Genomic DNA, 14557 nt, shown 5'->3' on the forward strand with positions numbered 1-14557 from the left:
CAAAAAGAAATTGGAGTTAGCTGCTTTTACTGTCTCATTCATAGGTATCTGATGTGTAGCCATGCAGAAGATTTACGTGCAAAAGCAGAGTGGGAAGGCAAAGGAACAGCTTCTCGATCTAAACTTTTGGATAAACTCCAGAGTAAGATTTTTTTTTTTTTTTTATTGGTATCTGATAGCATCATTCATTTCCTAAAATTAAAACTAACGTGGACTGTTCAGTAAGATTTTTGTTTGGTAATATTTAAAATGGCTTACCACTGAGGAGATAAGGCAGGACTTGTTTTATAGGTAGACTCCTTAGGCCACATCAGTTTTATACCCTTTGTGCCTCCTTTTATTTCTGAGGTATGAAGATAAAATAGCAAAGTTACTCCTCCCTCCCCATCTTTAGGCAAGTGCTTGGATTTTTTTGTATATATAAAAAATGTAAAACCATTAGTAGGAATAAATAGACCCAGTAGGGATCTTCATTCTTACAAATTTAACTTTTTTGTAAAAAGCTTTTTTCTTACCCTTCTCCAGACAAATCAAGGGTGCCTTTTTTCGTGAAGTTGGGAGACCTAGGTACCAAGAATGTTTCTTGAAGCCCAAGAGAACAGCACAGTTGGGAAGGTATAGGACATTTAAGGGTTGGAGTAGAATTGGCAGCAGTGTCAGAAGTTGTGGGGCAGTGGTAATTTGTGTTAGTATAGGTTTTACACACAATATCTGGGATAGTAGTAGTTTGGTGGAATCTAGAATTTTATCCTTTTGAGTCAGTCCTTGCTAAGCTTCTCAATGGATGTTCTTCCCAAACTTTTAAGAATGGCCATTGTTCTTTGTTTACTGTTTATTTATTAGCTAATGCTTAAATAAGAAAACCTAAAGAAATTGTGAACTTTCTTATCAAGTGAATTCTAAGGTCCATACAATTGTAGCATTTGACAGGTAGTCATGAAAACAAAATATTTATAGACAAAAGTTCTGAGTGGCTTAACATAAATACCATAATGTTGATAATGATTAACTGAGGATGAAAAGCCAGAGGATATTGAGCAAGTCTCTTTAAAAAAAAAAAAAAAAAAAAAAAAGGTCTTTCCTGATCTCTCCTCTAGTTACTCATGGCTCCCCCTTTATATTGCTTTATTTTGTTTTATAGAGTCCAAAGTATTTACATTGTCTCCTCCATAAACTCCTTGAAAAAAGGGGCTGTTTTCGACTTTGTCTTCCTAAAAAGAATGCCTATTGACTGACTGATTGAAAATAAACTCTTATTTCTTTTATTAAGCCTATTTGCCACCATCAGTGATGCTTCCCCCAAGGCGTTTACAGACTCTGCTACGTCAAGCTGTGGAGCTACAGAGGGATCGGTGCCTATATCACAATACCAAACTTGATAATAATCTAGATTCTGTGTCGCTGCTTATAGATCATGTTTGTAGTAGGTAAGAGGAAAACCATTTCTTCTACTCCAAGATTTGATTTATAATCTTTTTTATAATTGATCCCATTTTCCTTCTTAATACTGTTAGAGACATGTGAGCTGGAGTTCCTTGAAGCTATAAATTCTTAACTGAATTTCTATTTATTCTAACAAGCAAAAAAATTAGAATGATTATTTTAAAATGTTCTCCACGTCCCCCGTCCCCACCCCCAGGTTTGGCTGTTGGCTTGATTATTAATTGTCCACATTTAACTATAAAGTCACAGTCCCAGAGTAGGAATTAGCATTATGTTGTTTCCTGTATTATTTGGAGGGATATTTTGCTGTCAGCTACATGTGCACATAATTTAATGTAGGAGAATGTAAAATTGTCCTTCAGCCTGGGATTCTTTTAATTATTAGTGAAGCAGGAACATATTTCATGACCTCTAAAGTTAAAGTGTCATTAGAGTAGTTGAGATACTGAAAAACAAATTGTGAAATCTTTCAAACCCCAGGAAGGAAATAATTTGGGGCTAGTGGACGAAGGGGAACAGCTGCAGTACACATAGTCCATTTCTTTTGCCAAAGATGATCAAAGATATGATGAAAGTAGCTTGAACAGGAAGGACAAAAGTAATAAGGTTAAGTGTGAGGGCCTTAGACTTTTTGTAAATGAGGAACCTACGTGAGCTACTGAAATAATGGTACAGGCAAGCACTGTGATTTAAAAGAAACATAATTTTTACTTATTTTGTAATAAACATCTCTACGTGGGTACCTAGCTTTAGATTTTTTTTTTTAGTCTAAGCATTTTATTATTTCACAGGGAAAAAATTGTAGAGCATTCTTGAGACATGTGACTAGAGTTTTTCAACTCCCTCTTCTCCCCCAAATTCAGTATAACTGTTTGAGTTTAATTTGGGGGCAGTTTTTAATCATGCTGTTCATTTGGCAATACAAACTCTTGCTTGAATTTTTTAAAATACAAAGATTCATGATTATTTCACATAGGGTGTTGGGTAAAACCTGTATAGTTTTAATCCTTGCCACCTTTGGAAAGTTTGAGAACAATACTGGTTAAAAGTAGAGCAGCTATAATGCCAAAAATCTACTGGTTCCTAAATTTGTTGTTGGAACGTAAAAGATGATAATTGATTGGAGACTAGATTAATAAAGAAGTGTTGGTATGATGTTGATAGTGTACTTAGACAAGTGTGAGGAAAAGATTCTGTATCTGTCCCTATTTTACAAGGTAAATCTGCATAAAATTGACCTATATTTTCCTGAATTTTTTAGCTGCTTTTCTAGGTACCTATGAAATTAAATGAAAAACTAGAATTATATAGGGAAGCCCTTTGAAGGTTCACATAGGAAAAGTATGATATGGTTCCTGCCTCACAGAAATGACTAACAGAAGAGGAGGGTCTTTTCTATGAAGCTATGAGAATTCATTATTAAACCCTATAGAGGTAAAAGGGGAGGATTGGGCTTTTCAAGTTGGTAATTCTTACCATTTTCTCTGCTGTGCCACCCACCTTCCCCAAGAGTCAAAACACTTCAAACTCAAGGTTTATACTCTTTTCAGATCAACCCACTCTGTCTTAATATTGTTGAGTTGAAAGCTGTAATTCTGAAATTTTATGCCTTTTAAATTTGATACATTGAAGTAATCTTGATTCTATTGTTTTTAAGAGAATGTCATGCCTATATAATGTCAGGGTTATTTCTATGATCATAACAACTTGTATTTTTCTTTTGAATTGTGCCCTAATACTTATTGGACTGTCAGCTATATCAGAGTACTACTACACAGAATTAAGTATGATTATGTCATACTGGTCAGTAAAGGCCTTGGATTGAGCCCATCAGACTAAATCACTTCCAGTCCTTAGGAGGATGGTCAGGGGGAAAGGGAGGCTGTCTTCACATTTCCTGACCCATCTAATAGAGGACTTAAAAGGACACCGTTGAGGTATTAAAAATTTTTTAATCCAATTTAACTCAATTTCAAAAATTAGATCTTAAAATTGGAATCTGTTTTCAGTTTAATTTAGGAAGCATTTGCTGAGCACTTTTGTGCAAGACGCTGTGCTCTAGGTAACATGGCAGATACCAAGATAAGATATGGTCTCTTCCTCAAAGAACTTATGATCTAGTGAGCTCCCTTTCTGTAGATAGGATTGCATATAAACTAATGACATTGGATGTGCTTTTTCCTACTCATAGAAACATTGAAGATATTTTTGAGTTGGGAGCATACGTAGGTTAAATTTTTGACCAGTTAGCCTTGACGGTGTTTCTTTAAGTTGGCAGGGTTTTTTTTTAACCACCATCCAATGGCAATAAATTTTCCTACCTACTGTTTTATAAATATGAAATTTATGATTTGTATTTTGTAAATTATCAAATATAGACACATTATAGAAATGTGTTGCTTAAAATTTATCAAGTGAATTATTTCATATGTATTGGTGGTACTAATATATTTAAAGGTAAATGTGTATATGCTTGTTTTAGTGGGTACGTTCAGGTGATATTTCATAATCATTTCTTGATTAGAGAAGTAGTTTAAGTAGTATTTAAGATAATGATTCCTTGAACAACACTTCAACACTTCAGTGACAGGGATTCCAATATAAGTGATGACTACATGACCAACTGGTTTGTGCCCTGTAATCAGTCTTTTAATAAAGGTATTCTGCCATTCTCCTTTTAAATACATCCTTGCATTAATTATTGACTATTATTGTGAATCATTCATTATATGCCTTAGTAACTTGTGTATTACTAGATGTCAATGTTGTAACTCTTGTGGCACTAAAATTAGGAAAGAAAATTTCAACTCTTAAATTTCAAATAGCTTCTCTAGATAAATTTTCAGTGTGGTTTGAGGAGTAACACTGAAGTAGGCATGACAGTGGTCAACATTTTTGTGCTTGTAAATTGTACTTGTTGATATAGAGAATTTTTCGCTTTTTAAAAATTCATTTAGTTTTGCAGACATATTTAAATCTTCAGATATCTTCTTTTCTAGAGTGAGTTATAATTTATGACAAATGGTAAAAATAGAAATTCCATTTATTTTAAATGGAATTTAAATTTATTTTAAATATAATATATTTATATATATAAATATATTTTCATATATATTTATACATAAATATAATATATAATATAAATATAATAAAATAATTTATTTTAAATGGCTGATTCCATTTATTTTAAATAATCTATGGACTGGTAAAAAAGTAACTTTAAAAATTATTTCCTGACAAATTTTTAAACACTTTTTTTGAAGCAGATTTACAAATCATCTACATCTAGTAATCTCTGGAAGTAATCACAAAAATATGAAAAGCACATGGTCCAGCATTTGAGAATTTGGCTATATAAAGGAGCCTTCCTAAAGAACATTTTGCCAAGCTAATTTTCCAGATTCCTTGACAGTCAAAACTTAGCCAGAGAAAGAATGACTTTTCTTTGAGAGTCTTGCTTTATGTATTTAGGGTTAGCTAATGCTTTTGTAATCACTTCAATAAGGCTCATATTGTATGGGGAATATTTACAGGAGAGACACTAAGTTTGCAATATTAGTTGAAGTTATTGCTTTTCACTTTAACTGTGCTAAAATAATTTGGATGCGTAGAAGGGTAAGGGCTAGGGGATTGAATTGGATGGATATGTTTTGTTTTTAGTCCAAGACAGTTTCATATTTGTGTTTAACCTGCTCATTGCTGTTCAGTACCACCTCATGAAGCTGTTATGCCATTCAATCTTTCCAGTTGACGTAAAGGCCCTAATAAGTAATTACTACTAGTATGAATTGATCTTAACCAAACCAAAACAAATTCTGAGTTGGATGTATGAAAATTTTTGTAAGTCTTTAAAATCTTTTTAAAAAAAAAATGAAATAAAATTTAGGCCATTAATTTTTTCCAAATATATGTTTATAATATATTAATGTTTTAAATTTACTCAGCATACAATTGAGAGTTTTCTTCCTTAGCTAGAAGGAAAAACATATCTACATAAAATATGTAAAATTACTAAAAGAAGTTTTTAGTTTTTTCTGATTGTGTATTTTTAAGCATTCTCAGTTTATTTTTTGGGTTTTTTGGTTTTATTTTTAGGAAACAGTTCCCATGTTATACACAACAGATACTTACAGAGCATTGTAATGAAGTGTGGTTCTGTAAGTTCTCTAACGATGGCACTAAACTAGCAACAGGATCAAAAGATACAACTGTTATTATATGGCAAGTTGATCCGGTAAGTATTCTCTTATGAATAGTTTAATTTAATTAAATTTCATTTAATTAAAATCCTTAAGGAACTTATAGTGGATTTTATATATATATATATAGTAGATACTGTTTCTATTTTATAAGTTATGCTCCAGCAGCATTGTTTTATATTATGACTACGTTTTACTTCTCTAAGACATTGCTTCTTTTCACCACCTTTTTTTGTTTGTTAATAATTTTATATTAAATTCAGTTGCTTCTACCATCTAAATCCAGTGTCCTATCGTTGTACATGACAAAATGGTAGAAAGTCCTTTATGTCATCAACTTTCTGCTTACCACTCATTGCTTTTGTGGAATATGTGGTACCAGTTATATGTCATGAAATGACTGGGCAAAACCATTTCTTGTTTCATTTGCTTTACCTTTGCTTTCTGTAAATTCAGTTGGTTTTTTTTTTTCTATTATCACCAGTGAATTTTCTGGAGATTTCTCCTCAGATACGCAATTGTATAATTTTAAATTTTGGTTAGCAATGTTAAATTCTCAGGTTTTTATGTTCACAAATAAAAGATTGACTTTCTCTACTTCTAATGAAGGAAGTGCAGACAATTAACTTTTATAGTAGAAATAGGACCTATAGAAGTATATAGGCAAAGAAACAAGTTGTGGGGAGGGGATATGTAAATAATTGACTTTCTCTTCAAGTTGGCCGCAGAATTCCTGGTTACCTGAGATCTTTTGAGAGAGAATAAGACAAACATCTATAGAGGCTTTTAATTTAGAAATTAGCATATTGTATTCTTGGTGGATGAATTCACTGAGTGGATTTAAGTGAGAGTTTAAATCCACTGAGTGAATTCAAGAGAGAATAGCAAGCTTAGGATAGAGAATTTGAGGACAATTAGCATTGAAAGGATGGAGAATAGAGGAGCCAATGAAAAGACTTCAAAAAAGAAACCAGTGAAGAGACTACAGAGAAAGTATGAGGATCTGATACTCATGAAAACCAAGGAAGTATCTAGGAAAAGAGCAGTTTCTAGGGTAGAATGATCAGGAAACTTGAAAAATAATAGGGATAGGAAAAAAAAAACTTGGATCTGGCAAAAAAATTTTCATTGGTTAACTTTATATAAGCGAGATGACGATAGAAATGAAGTGAAGAATGATTAAGTCAGGAATAACTAAATGAAGCCAATCTTGACTAAGAGGTCAAGCATAAAATTTGGTAACAAGTAACAGGTCGTAGGATAGATTCAGAGCAGCTTAGAAAGGTAGCAATAGCATGTTTGATTTTTAACTGTTAATGAGAAGAAAGAAGCAGGGCAGTCGTTGTTAAAGCATGTGGGAAACCCAGATGATTTTTTGAGAAGTGAAGCAGAATATGTGTGACTGAATACAATGAGCTGGGATCCTTTGGTGAAAGCTTAGAAAGTAGATGAATGTGCATGTGGAAGGGCTTATGAGTAGAATGCAAGAAGAGGCGGGGCCTTAGAGCAGGTGGCAGGAGCAAATTAACGTCCAGAGGATTATTATTATTTTTCCCTTGAATCAGTAAGAGGTGAGTATTGGTTGCATGGAGAAACAGAAGTTAATGAAATTGCTGAAGAGGAGAGTGTAGTTTCAAAGGGAAACTCGGATCTGGAATTAGTTAATGTTCATCCCAGTCCGAATAGTGTAGTAGTATTAGGATAGATTTATGATGTGTATCATGTCTGGTGTTAATAGTGTGCGCAAAGGCAGAGGTCAAACATGTGACCTTACAACACTCTTGAGTGTGGTATGACCATATAAAAATGTAATTGGGAAATATTTAACAGAGTAAATAAATGATACAATAAAACATAGGTGATACAAATAGATGGCTTTTCTAAATCAGGAATTCTTACGTACAGTTTAGTTTGCTCCACTGCTATAAGAGATTGCAAGGATTTTGATATTTTAATTAATTGATATAAGAGGATTAGAAATTTTTTCTATGTATTTCACGGAAATATTTGTTGTTATCTGATTTGATCTCTGATAGTCGTCCTATTCATGCATCTTTAATGAGTAAAAAGAAGGGTAGGAAGGCCTAGCTATAAGTTCAAGGTTACAGTTCTGATATTACTATTGTCTTTCCTTAAAGCTCTTGCCCCCTGTTACCAAATCAGTTTTACCCCAAAACTTACCTAGTACTTAACCCTAGTACTAGTTAGATGCCTCCAGATACAGTGAAAAGTTTTGTGTCACAGCTTTGCCATTTGATCTCTCTGTGAACTTGAGCATTTACTGCTCAGACCCTTAGTTTCCTCATCTTTTAAATGGGGATAATAGTATTTGAACAACCTATTTCACAGGGTTATTGTGGGGGAAAGTACTATTTAGTCTGTCATTATGAAGAGGTCCTGTGATTATAATGTGGGCCCAATACCTAATGCCTTATCAATGCTTTTCCTCAAAATTGTCTTTAATTGTAACTTGCTAGTTTGAAAGAGACATCAGGCGCCTGCACTAAGTGTTTTTAATGGAGTTTAATAAGTTGAAGATACAGATGTAATCTTAAATGAGGGATTTTGTGTACATATCTATATAATGTTATGAAGTGATAGTGCTGCTGAAAAATCTCAAGAAATCGCCATAGAATGAGGCATGTTGTTACACAAGGCCAGTGTGTTGCTTAACTGTACTTGTCTACACAAGAGTGTTCTGTTGGAGGTGGAAAAGGTATTGGAAAGTGAAGTGTTGTTTTTGCTTTTGTTTTTAAAAAATCAGTAAAACAATCAGAGACAAACCAGGGTTAAGTGACTTACCCAGGGTCTCACAGCTAGTAGGTGTCTGAGGCTGGATTTGAACTCAGGTCTTTCTGACTCCAGGCCCAGGGCTCTAACCATCTTAGGTCATAAACACTTGGGTTAAATGTGCTTTAAACGTAAATATTTGAAAGTGTTCGTTGTGTTCACTTGTTGCTTTTCTTCGTCGTTCTATGGATTTCTTTTTCAGAACCTCTGAAATTATTAACATTAGTGTGCAGCTAACTAAACTTCTTGCACTGCTGCTGAGTTCTTCCAGCTTCCCCAGAAGTAGAGGCAGATGATAAATGTCTAGGCTTATAAAGATCTGAACATCTCTTGGAAGGGAAAAAACAGAGTTCCTATAAAGTGGTTCCATTATTTTAAACATGGCAGGTGAAGTTCTGGAACAACTAGAAGAGGGTTGAAATACTACTATTTGGCAATATTTGCTTATAAGCTCCTTGAACCTGTACTTAATAGGTCTAAAATTTAGCCTGCATTTATGATATTTGCAGATGGGTTTTTTTTCATTAGATAGCTTAAATGTCTGTCTTTCTACTGTCTATAGGCCCATGTTAATGGAAATAGTATATCATATTTCTGTTCATACTGTTGAATAGTTGAACTGTTATGAGATGTAGTCTTTTATTGCTGATATTGGTCTACTAAAAATGCTAATTTATAGATTCTTGCAATACAAAAACCTTTGCCAGATGGTATAAATTTTTTTGAAAAGAAGAATGAAATGGGGAAAACAGCAAGTCATGTTATAAAGTTTAATACCTTTTCTAACAAAATCAATCCATTCACGTTGAGTTAAATGGCTTCGGGCCATTATTGAATGCAAACATATCGTTGCTTAGTTAAGGCCACTGAGTATCAATAGTCTTTCTTTTGTAGTACAGATAGAATTGTGAATAATTAATTTAAAGTTTTAGCATAGTACTTGACTTAAATTTTGACTGACCAATCCCTAAACTTAATATGCTAAATTTTGACTGACCAATCCCTAAACTTAATATGCTAAAACAAATAGATATATTTAAAATATTTATTTCACAATCTTATTTGGAGGGTCATATAAAATTAGTGTAAAAAAACATAGAATTGTTGTTGTTGTAAAGCACTTTATAAACATTGTGTATCTACTACCAGAGAAAGTAAATGAGCTTTAAGAAAATCAGATAATGAAGTTTAAAATGTCAATAAGCTCCTCATATTTCCAGTCTTTTTTGTTATGGTTTCATAATTTTTGTAATAAGTGGGTAGTTAGATGTATTTTCTATTAATAAGATAACCAATGTGATTCTAGTCTTATCATACATAGAGGCACTGGAAGGTTGGCGTTAATGAATATGGATAAGGGACTAAAGGGAAGAAAATCTGGGCCTAATGATTTTTTTCAAGCTGCTATAGAAGATTCATGCTCTTTAGAGATTTTGTCTTAAACACACAGAGCTAACTAGTTGTATTGAATTATAAAAAGCAAAATGTTTGGGTTTTTTAGGATATTGAGCTTGAGGTCTCGTTGAGATATCCTATGTGACCTCAGCATTCAAAATCCACTTACTTAAGTAGTTACATAGAAAGTAGAAATAAAAAATACTAGCTCTGAGTTAAAACTTAATGAAATTTAGAATGTGACATGCCCTGGAATTATCATTTTAATTTTGACCTTAAATGAATATTCTCAGAGTTGAAGATTATCCTCTCTTCCATTGATTTCCAAACTTTTATGATCATTCCTGGAACTCTTTCCCTCCTCATTTCCACCTCCTAGTTTTCCTGCCTTTCTTCAAGTCTCAGTTAAAGACCCACCTTCTGCAAGAATACCTTTCCAGTCTCAATTGATACTAGTGTTTCTCTCCTTTTGATTATCTCTACTTTATCCTGATGTTTGTATGTCATTGTTTGCGTGTTTTCTCCCACATTATCCTATAGACTCCTTGAGAACAGGAGCTGTCTTCTGCCTTTCTTTGTGTCCCCAGCACTTACCACAATGCCAGTTAGTCAAATGATAAATTTGGGGACATATATCACTTCCCCAGTATAGGTATATTTACTTATTTTTAATTGCATATATATGTATGTGTGTATATATTACCATATTAATAATTGTATGCATTTTATAACTCACACCAAAATAGAAATGATAAAAGGGTGAAATAATGATGAAATTATATGAACCTAGTGTTAATAGGAAGCCACTGGAATTTGAGTAGGAGAGTGACAGGTCAGATGTGTGCTTTAGGAAAGTCACTTTGCCAGATTGATTGGAGAAGAAAAAGACCTGAAGTAGGAAAACCAATTAGGAAGCCACTATAATATTTCAAGTTCTAAACCATGATGGTGGTTTTGTGAGTAGAGAAAAATAGATTGATGTAAGAAATATGAAGGGAGAAATGACAAGATTTTGGCAGTTGATGTATATGTGGGGTGAATTAGAATGAAGAATCAAAAAATGACACCAAAATTGCAAAATCAGATGGATGGTGGTACCCTTGACAGTAAAGGAGAAGTGAGGAAAGGGAGTGGATTCAGAGTGAAAAATAACGTAAAGAAGTTTCTGATGCAGCTCACAATTCTTGCTTATCCTGTGGGACTCACTCTGTCCTACCTAGACATTGGGGTCGTGGCTCACTGCCCTTGGAGCACAGTGCCAAGGGATGAGGAAGAAGGACTTTTCTCTAGAATATGTGTGTAGCATTACTGTGGATGTCTAGTAGTTAAGTTATGACTGCCCTGAAGAGCCAGCCCAAGCTCAGAGATGGGAGAAGTTGGCATCAGAAAAGGAAAGACTGAATAGAGCAGTGTTAGGAGATGAGGGTAGTTTTGGGTCTGTTAAGAGACGAGGGGTAACAAGGAGAGTAGAATGGGACCTATCTTCCCACCTTTTAGTTAGTTCATCGCACACCCTACTTTGGAGAAACCATGGTTCTGTCCAGGTACCCTTCATAATTTACCCTCACCTTAACTGTTCTTCATTGTTTCCCAATACAAATTTAACTATATGTCTTGAGAAATCTCTTCTATTAATAGAAATTTATTAAGAAATCTTAAAAATATGAGTTCTGTAACCAAAAGAAACTTTTTATTGCTAGGCATGTTGGCTCACTCTAGGCTGGTAGATATTACTTGAGCACATCAGTTCTGAGCTGCAGTATGGCTAAAGCCAATTAGGTATCAGGTCAGAAGCAGAGTGGGTCAAAACTTCCATACCAGTCATTTGTGGGATTGGGCCCGTAAGAGACCATCTACGCTTACAACCTGGGCAAGCTGTAATCTGTTAAAAGTGACCAGCCAGGGTTTCAGAATTAATGAAATGGCCATCTCCTTACCTAGAGGCAGTAGATTCACTTTGTAGATTGAGACATTTTTTTTAGACATGGTCAGTGTAGGAATTAATCTTTTTTGACTATGCATATTTGCTACAAGAGTTTTTCTTTTCTTTTTCAATGATAGGGGTAAATATTTATTCATTTTTTTTTTAATTCATTAAAATAAATTTGAAAGAAAAAAAAAGGTTTTTTTTAAAGCTGTAGCATGAAAAGAAAAGCCAAGCAGATTTGACTGAAAGAGTGCCAATCAAGTGTTTTAGCCACTGTTTAACAAAGTGACAAACCAAATGAAAAATGACATTGGTTTGAAATATTTGCCGATTTTTTTTCTTTTCTCCCTCAGGATACACACCAGCTAAAATTGCTTAAAACATTAGAAGGGCATGCTTATGGTGTTTCTTATATCGCATGGAGTCCAGATGACAACTATCTTGTTGCCTGTGGCCCAGATGACTGTTCTGAGCTCTGGCTCTGGAATGTACAAGTAAGCAGCAACTCCATCTTTTGTATCCGTTGCAGAGGGGCCCAGCTTGATGACTAAAGTCAGGGTGCGTTAGGACTGAGGCTGAAATGCCATAATCGCAATTCTGGTTCTAATATTAATCCTCCATTCAGCCTTCCAGCATGACACCAGAAAGGGCAGGGTATACCTTAACACTGCAGTAATTGTGGGGTTTTGTTTTTTTGTTTTCTTATTTAAAAATCTCAAGTTTCAAGTATGTTTTGACATCCTGACTGCTTTTATCGTGTACCACTTTAATTTCCTTCAGAAACTCCTTGAAAAATAAAAGTCTTTAATCAGCTTATCCAGGAAAATGTCTTGTTCTTCAAACCATTCCTGGATATTATTTATTGCTTTCAGTTCTGTGTATGTTCTTTAAAAAGAGAGGGGAGGGAAGAGAGGACAAACCTTACCCTCAAGGAGTTTATGGTGGGTCACCTTTCTATAATCAGATATCTTGTGTTAATTTTTAAGTGTTGAAGGGGTAGTAGCCTTGGGCTATTCTTATGCTGTTATTCTGAAAAAAAAAAAATAGCACACCTATCTTATTGTATACACATAGCTGCCTAGTAAATTATCAGATGATTATTTCATTTTGGGAGGGGGTATATCACATGAAATCTATTCTTTTGATCCACTGTGTCTTAAAATAATCATTTATGCCACATGCTAATGTTTAAGTCCTTAATTCAATTCAAATGAGATCATTTCCTTTCTGTAAGTAATCTTTATTTAGTATTGCTGTTAAAATTATGTATTTCTCTGAGTATATAACACTGTTCTTATAGACCTCCATACACATTAATTCACAGTTTTATTTTTTTTTTTTTTACACATTTTCCATAAAGTAGTGAGGAAGGATAGGTTTTATTCATTTTCTTTTTCTTTGTAGACAGGGGAACTGAGGACAAAGATGAGCCAGTCTCATGAAGACAGTTTAACAAGTGTTGCTTGGAATCCAGATGGGAAACGCTTTGTAACTGGAGGGCAGCGTGGACAGTTCTACCAGTGTGTAAGTGCTACAGTGTTCCCTTCAAGAATCACATTTCTGTGAATGAAGTTCTTAATTTGTTCATTCAGAGAAAGTAGACTCTACTTTATTACCAGGTATTGATATAACTTAAGACTCAGTATCCTATTTCATTAGATCAGACTGTTTGCCAGAATAAAGAACTTAAAAAAAAAAACATTTTAATGTGCTTACTAAAATAAAGTAAGTAAAAATAGACCAAGTCAGTATTTCACTGTCACTTTTTTTGAGGTTAGTAAAGCATTTGATAAAATATGGGAAATGTATTTTATTCTTTATGGTTTCTAAATTTGTTGCTAAATTGGGTTGGAGTTAAAGGATTGTATTTCATTTTAAGCCTACAAAATTTGGTCTGATTTAATATGAATTCTTCCTTAGATAAACCTTCTTTAGCAGTAAAGTGATTCAAATTTTAAGTGGAAGGATTAGTTGGGAGATAAAATTGAATTACATTAGAAATGGTATGGAAAAAGTGCAGGATTCCACAAGTACTTAGTGTTACAATTGTGAGAAAATGTGTCTTCTTTGTACTTCATTATTTTTGGCACAATGCAAGATATACAGTAAACGCTTTTTGTACTGGTTGATTATTCAGAAACTTTAAAGGTTTTGCTATAGTAGAGGTCAGTTAAATTGGGGGTTATCTATACTTCAAGAACCCCCTTTGAAAACGTTTTCTTTGGATTCATGACAAGTATTTATCTTGAAAATTTAAATCTCTTAACTTCACACATTTAGTGAACTATTTGTGAAACTAGTACAGAGTTGATCTTGGCCCCACTAGCAAGTGAAAATTTGTTAAAAGGTAAATCTTAAAACTCTAAGGGAGAACCATGTATCCTTTTGCTAATATTTCTGCATCTATAATCTCTGTACAGGAGGAAACTCAAATGCCCATAATGGGTTCATGAGCCTACTTAAAACAGATTCTGTTTTATGCCATAATTCCTGATAAATTTTTAGTGAAACACATTTCCAAAAATTTTATTTTGGTCAGCCCTAGAAGACCAATGTCCAGATGTCAAAATAATTTCTCTTTATTGGTAATTCTGCAGTAAGTAAATATTTGCCTAAAGCTTGGAGAATTCATCACTGAAATTTTTATATCTTGGTTATATTTATTTCAGTGGGACTTGATTCTGTGCTTAGATTCCTGTGATTAAGGAATCTAGTAGGAATACTTGGAAATAATTAGGTTGAGATTAACATCAAGTGGGGGAAATGTTTTTAAAAGATATTACTTACTAAGAAAAACGTGCTT

The 14557-nt window shown here is 33.7% G+C and overlaps 1 protein-coding gene across 2 annotated transcripts in view; it reads left to right on the plus strand.

Annotated features, from left to right (window-relative positions):
* Window positions 1–14557, plus strand: part of WDR26 (WD repeat domain 26) — a 43763-nt gene that overhangs the window by 14003 nt on the left and 15203 nt on the right. For both annotated transcript variants that reach the window (XM_072647724.1, XM_072647725.1), the window contains exons 5-9: window positions 45–142; window positions 1271–1427; window positions 5539–5677; window positions 12108–12248; window positions 13159–13278. In XM_072647724.1, coding sequence (XP_072503825.1) covers window positions 45–142; window positions 1271–1427; window positions 5539–5677; window positions 12108–12248; window positions 13159–13278 — 655 coding nt within the window. The remainder of the gene's footprint in view (window positions 1–44; window positions 143–1270; window positions 1428–5538; window positions 5678–12107; window positions 12249–13158; window positions 13279–14557) is intronic.

The sequence above is a fragment of the Notamacropus eugenii genome, chromosome 2 (genome assembly GCF_028372415.1).
Source record: "Notamacropus eugenii isolate mMacEug1 chromosome 2, mMacEug1.pri_v2, whole genome shotgun sequence".
Lineage (NCBI taxonomy): Eukaryota > Metazoa > Chordata > Mammalia > Diprotodontia > Macropodidae > Notamacropus > Notamacropus eugenii.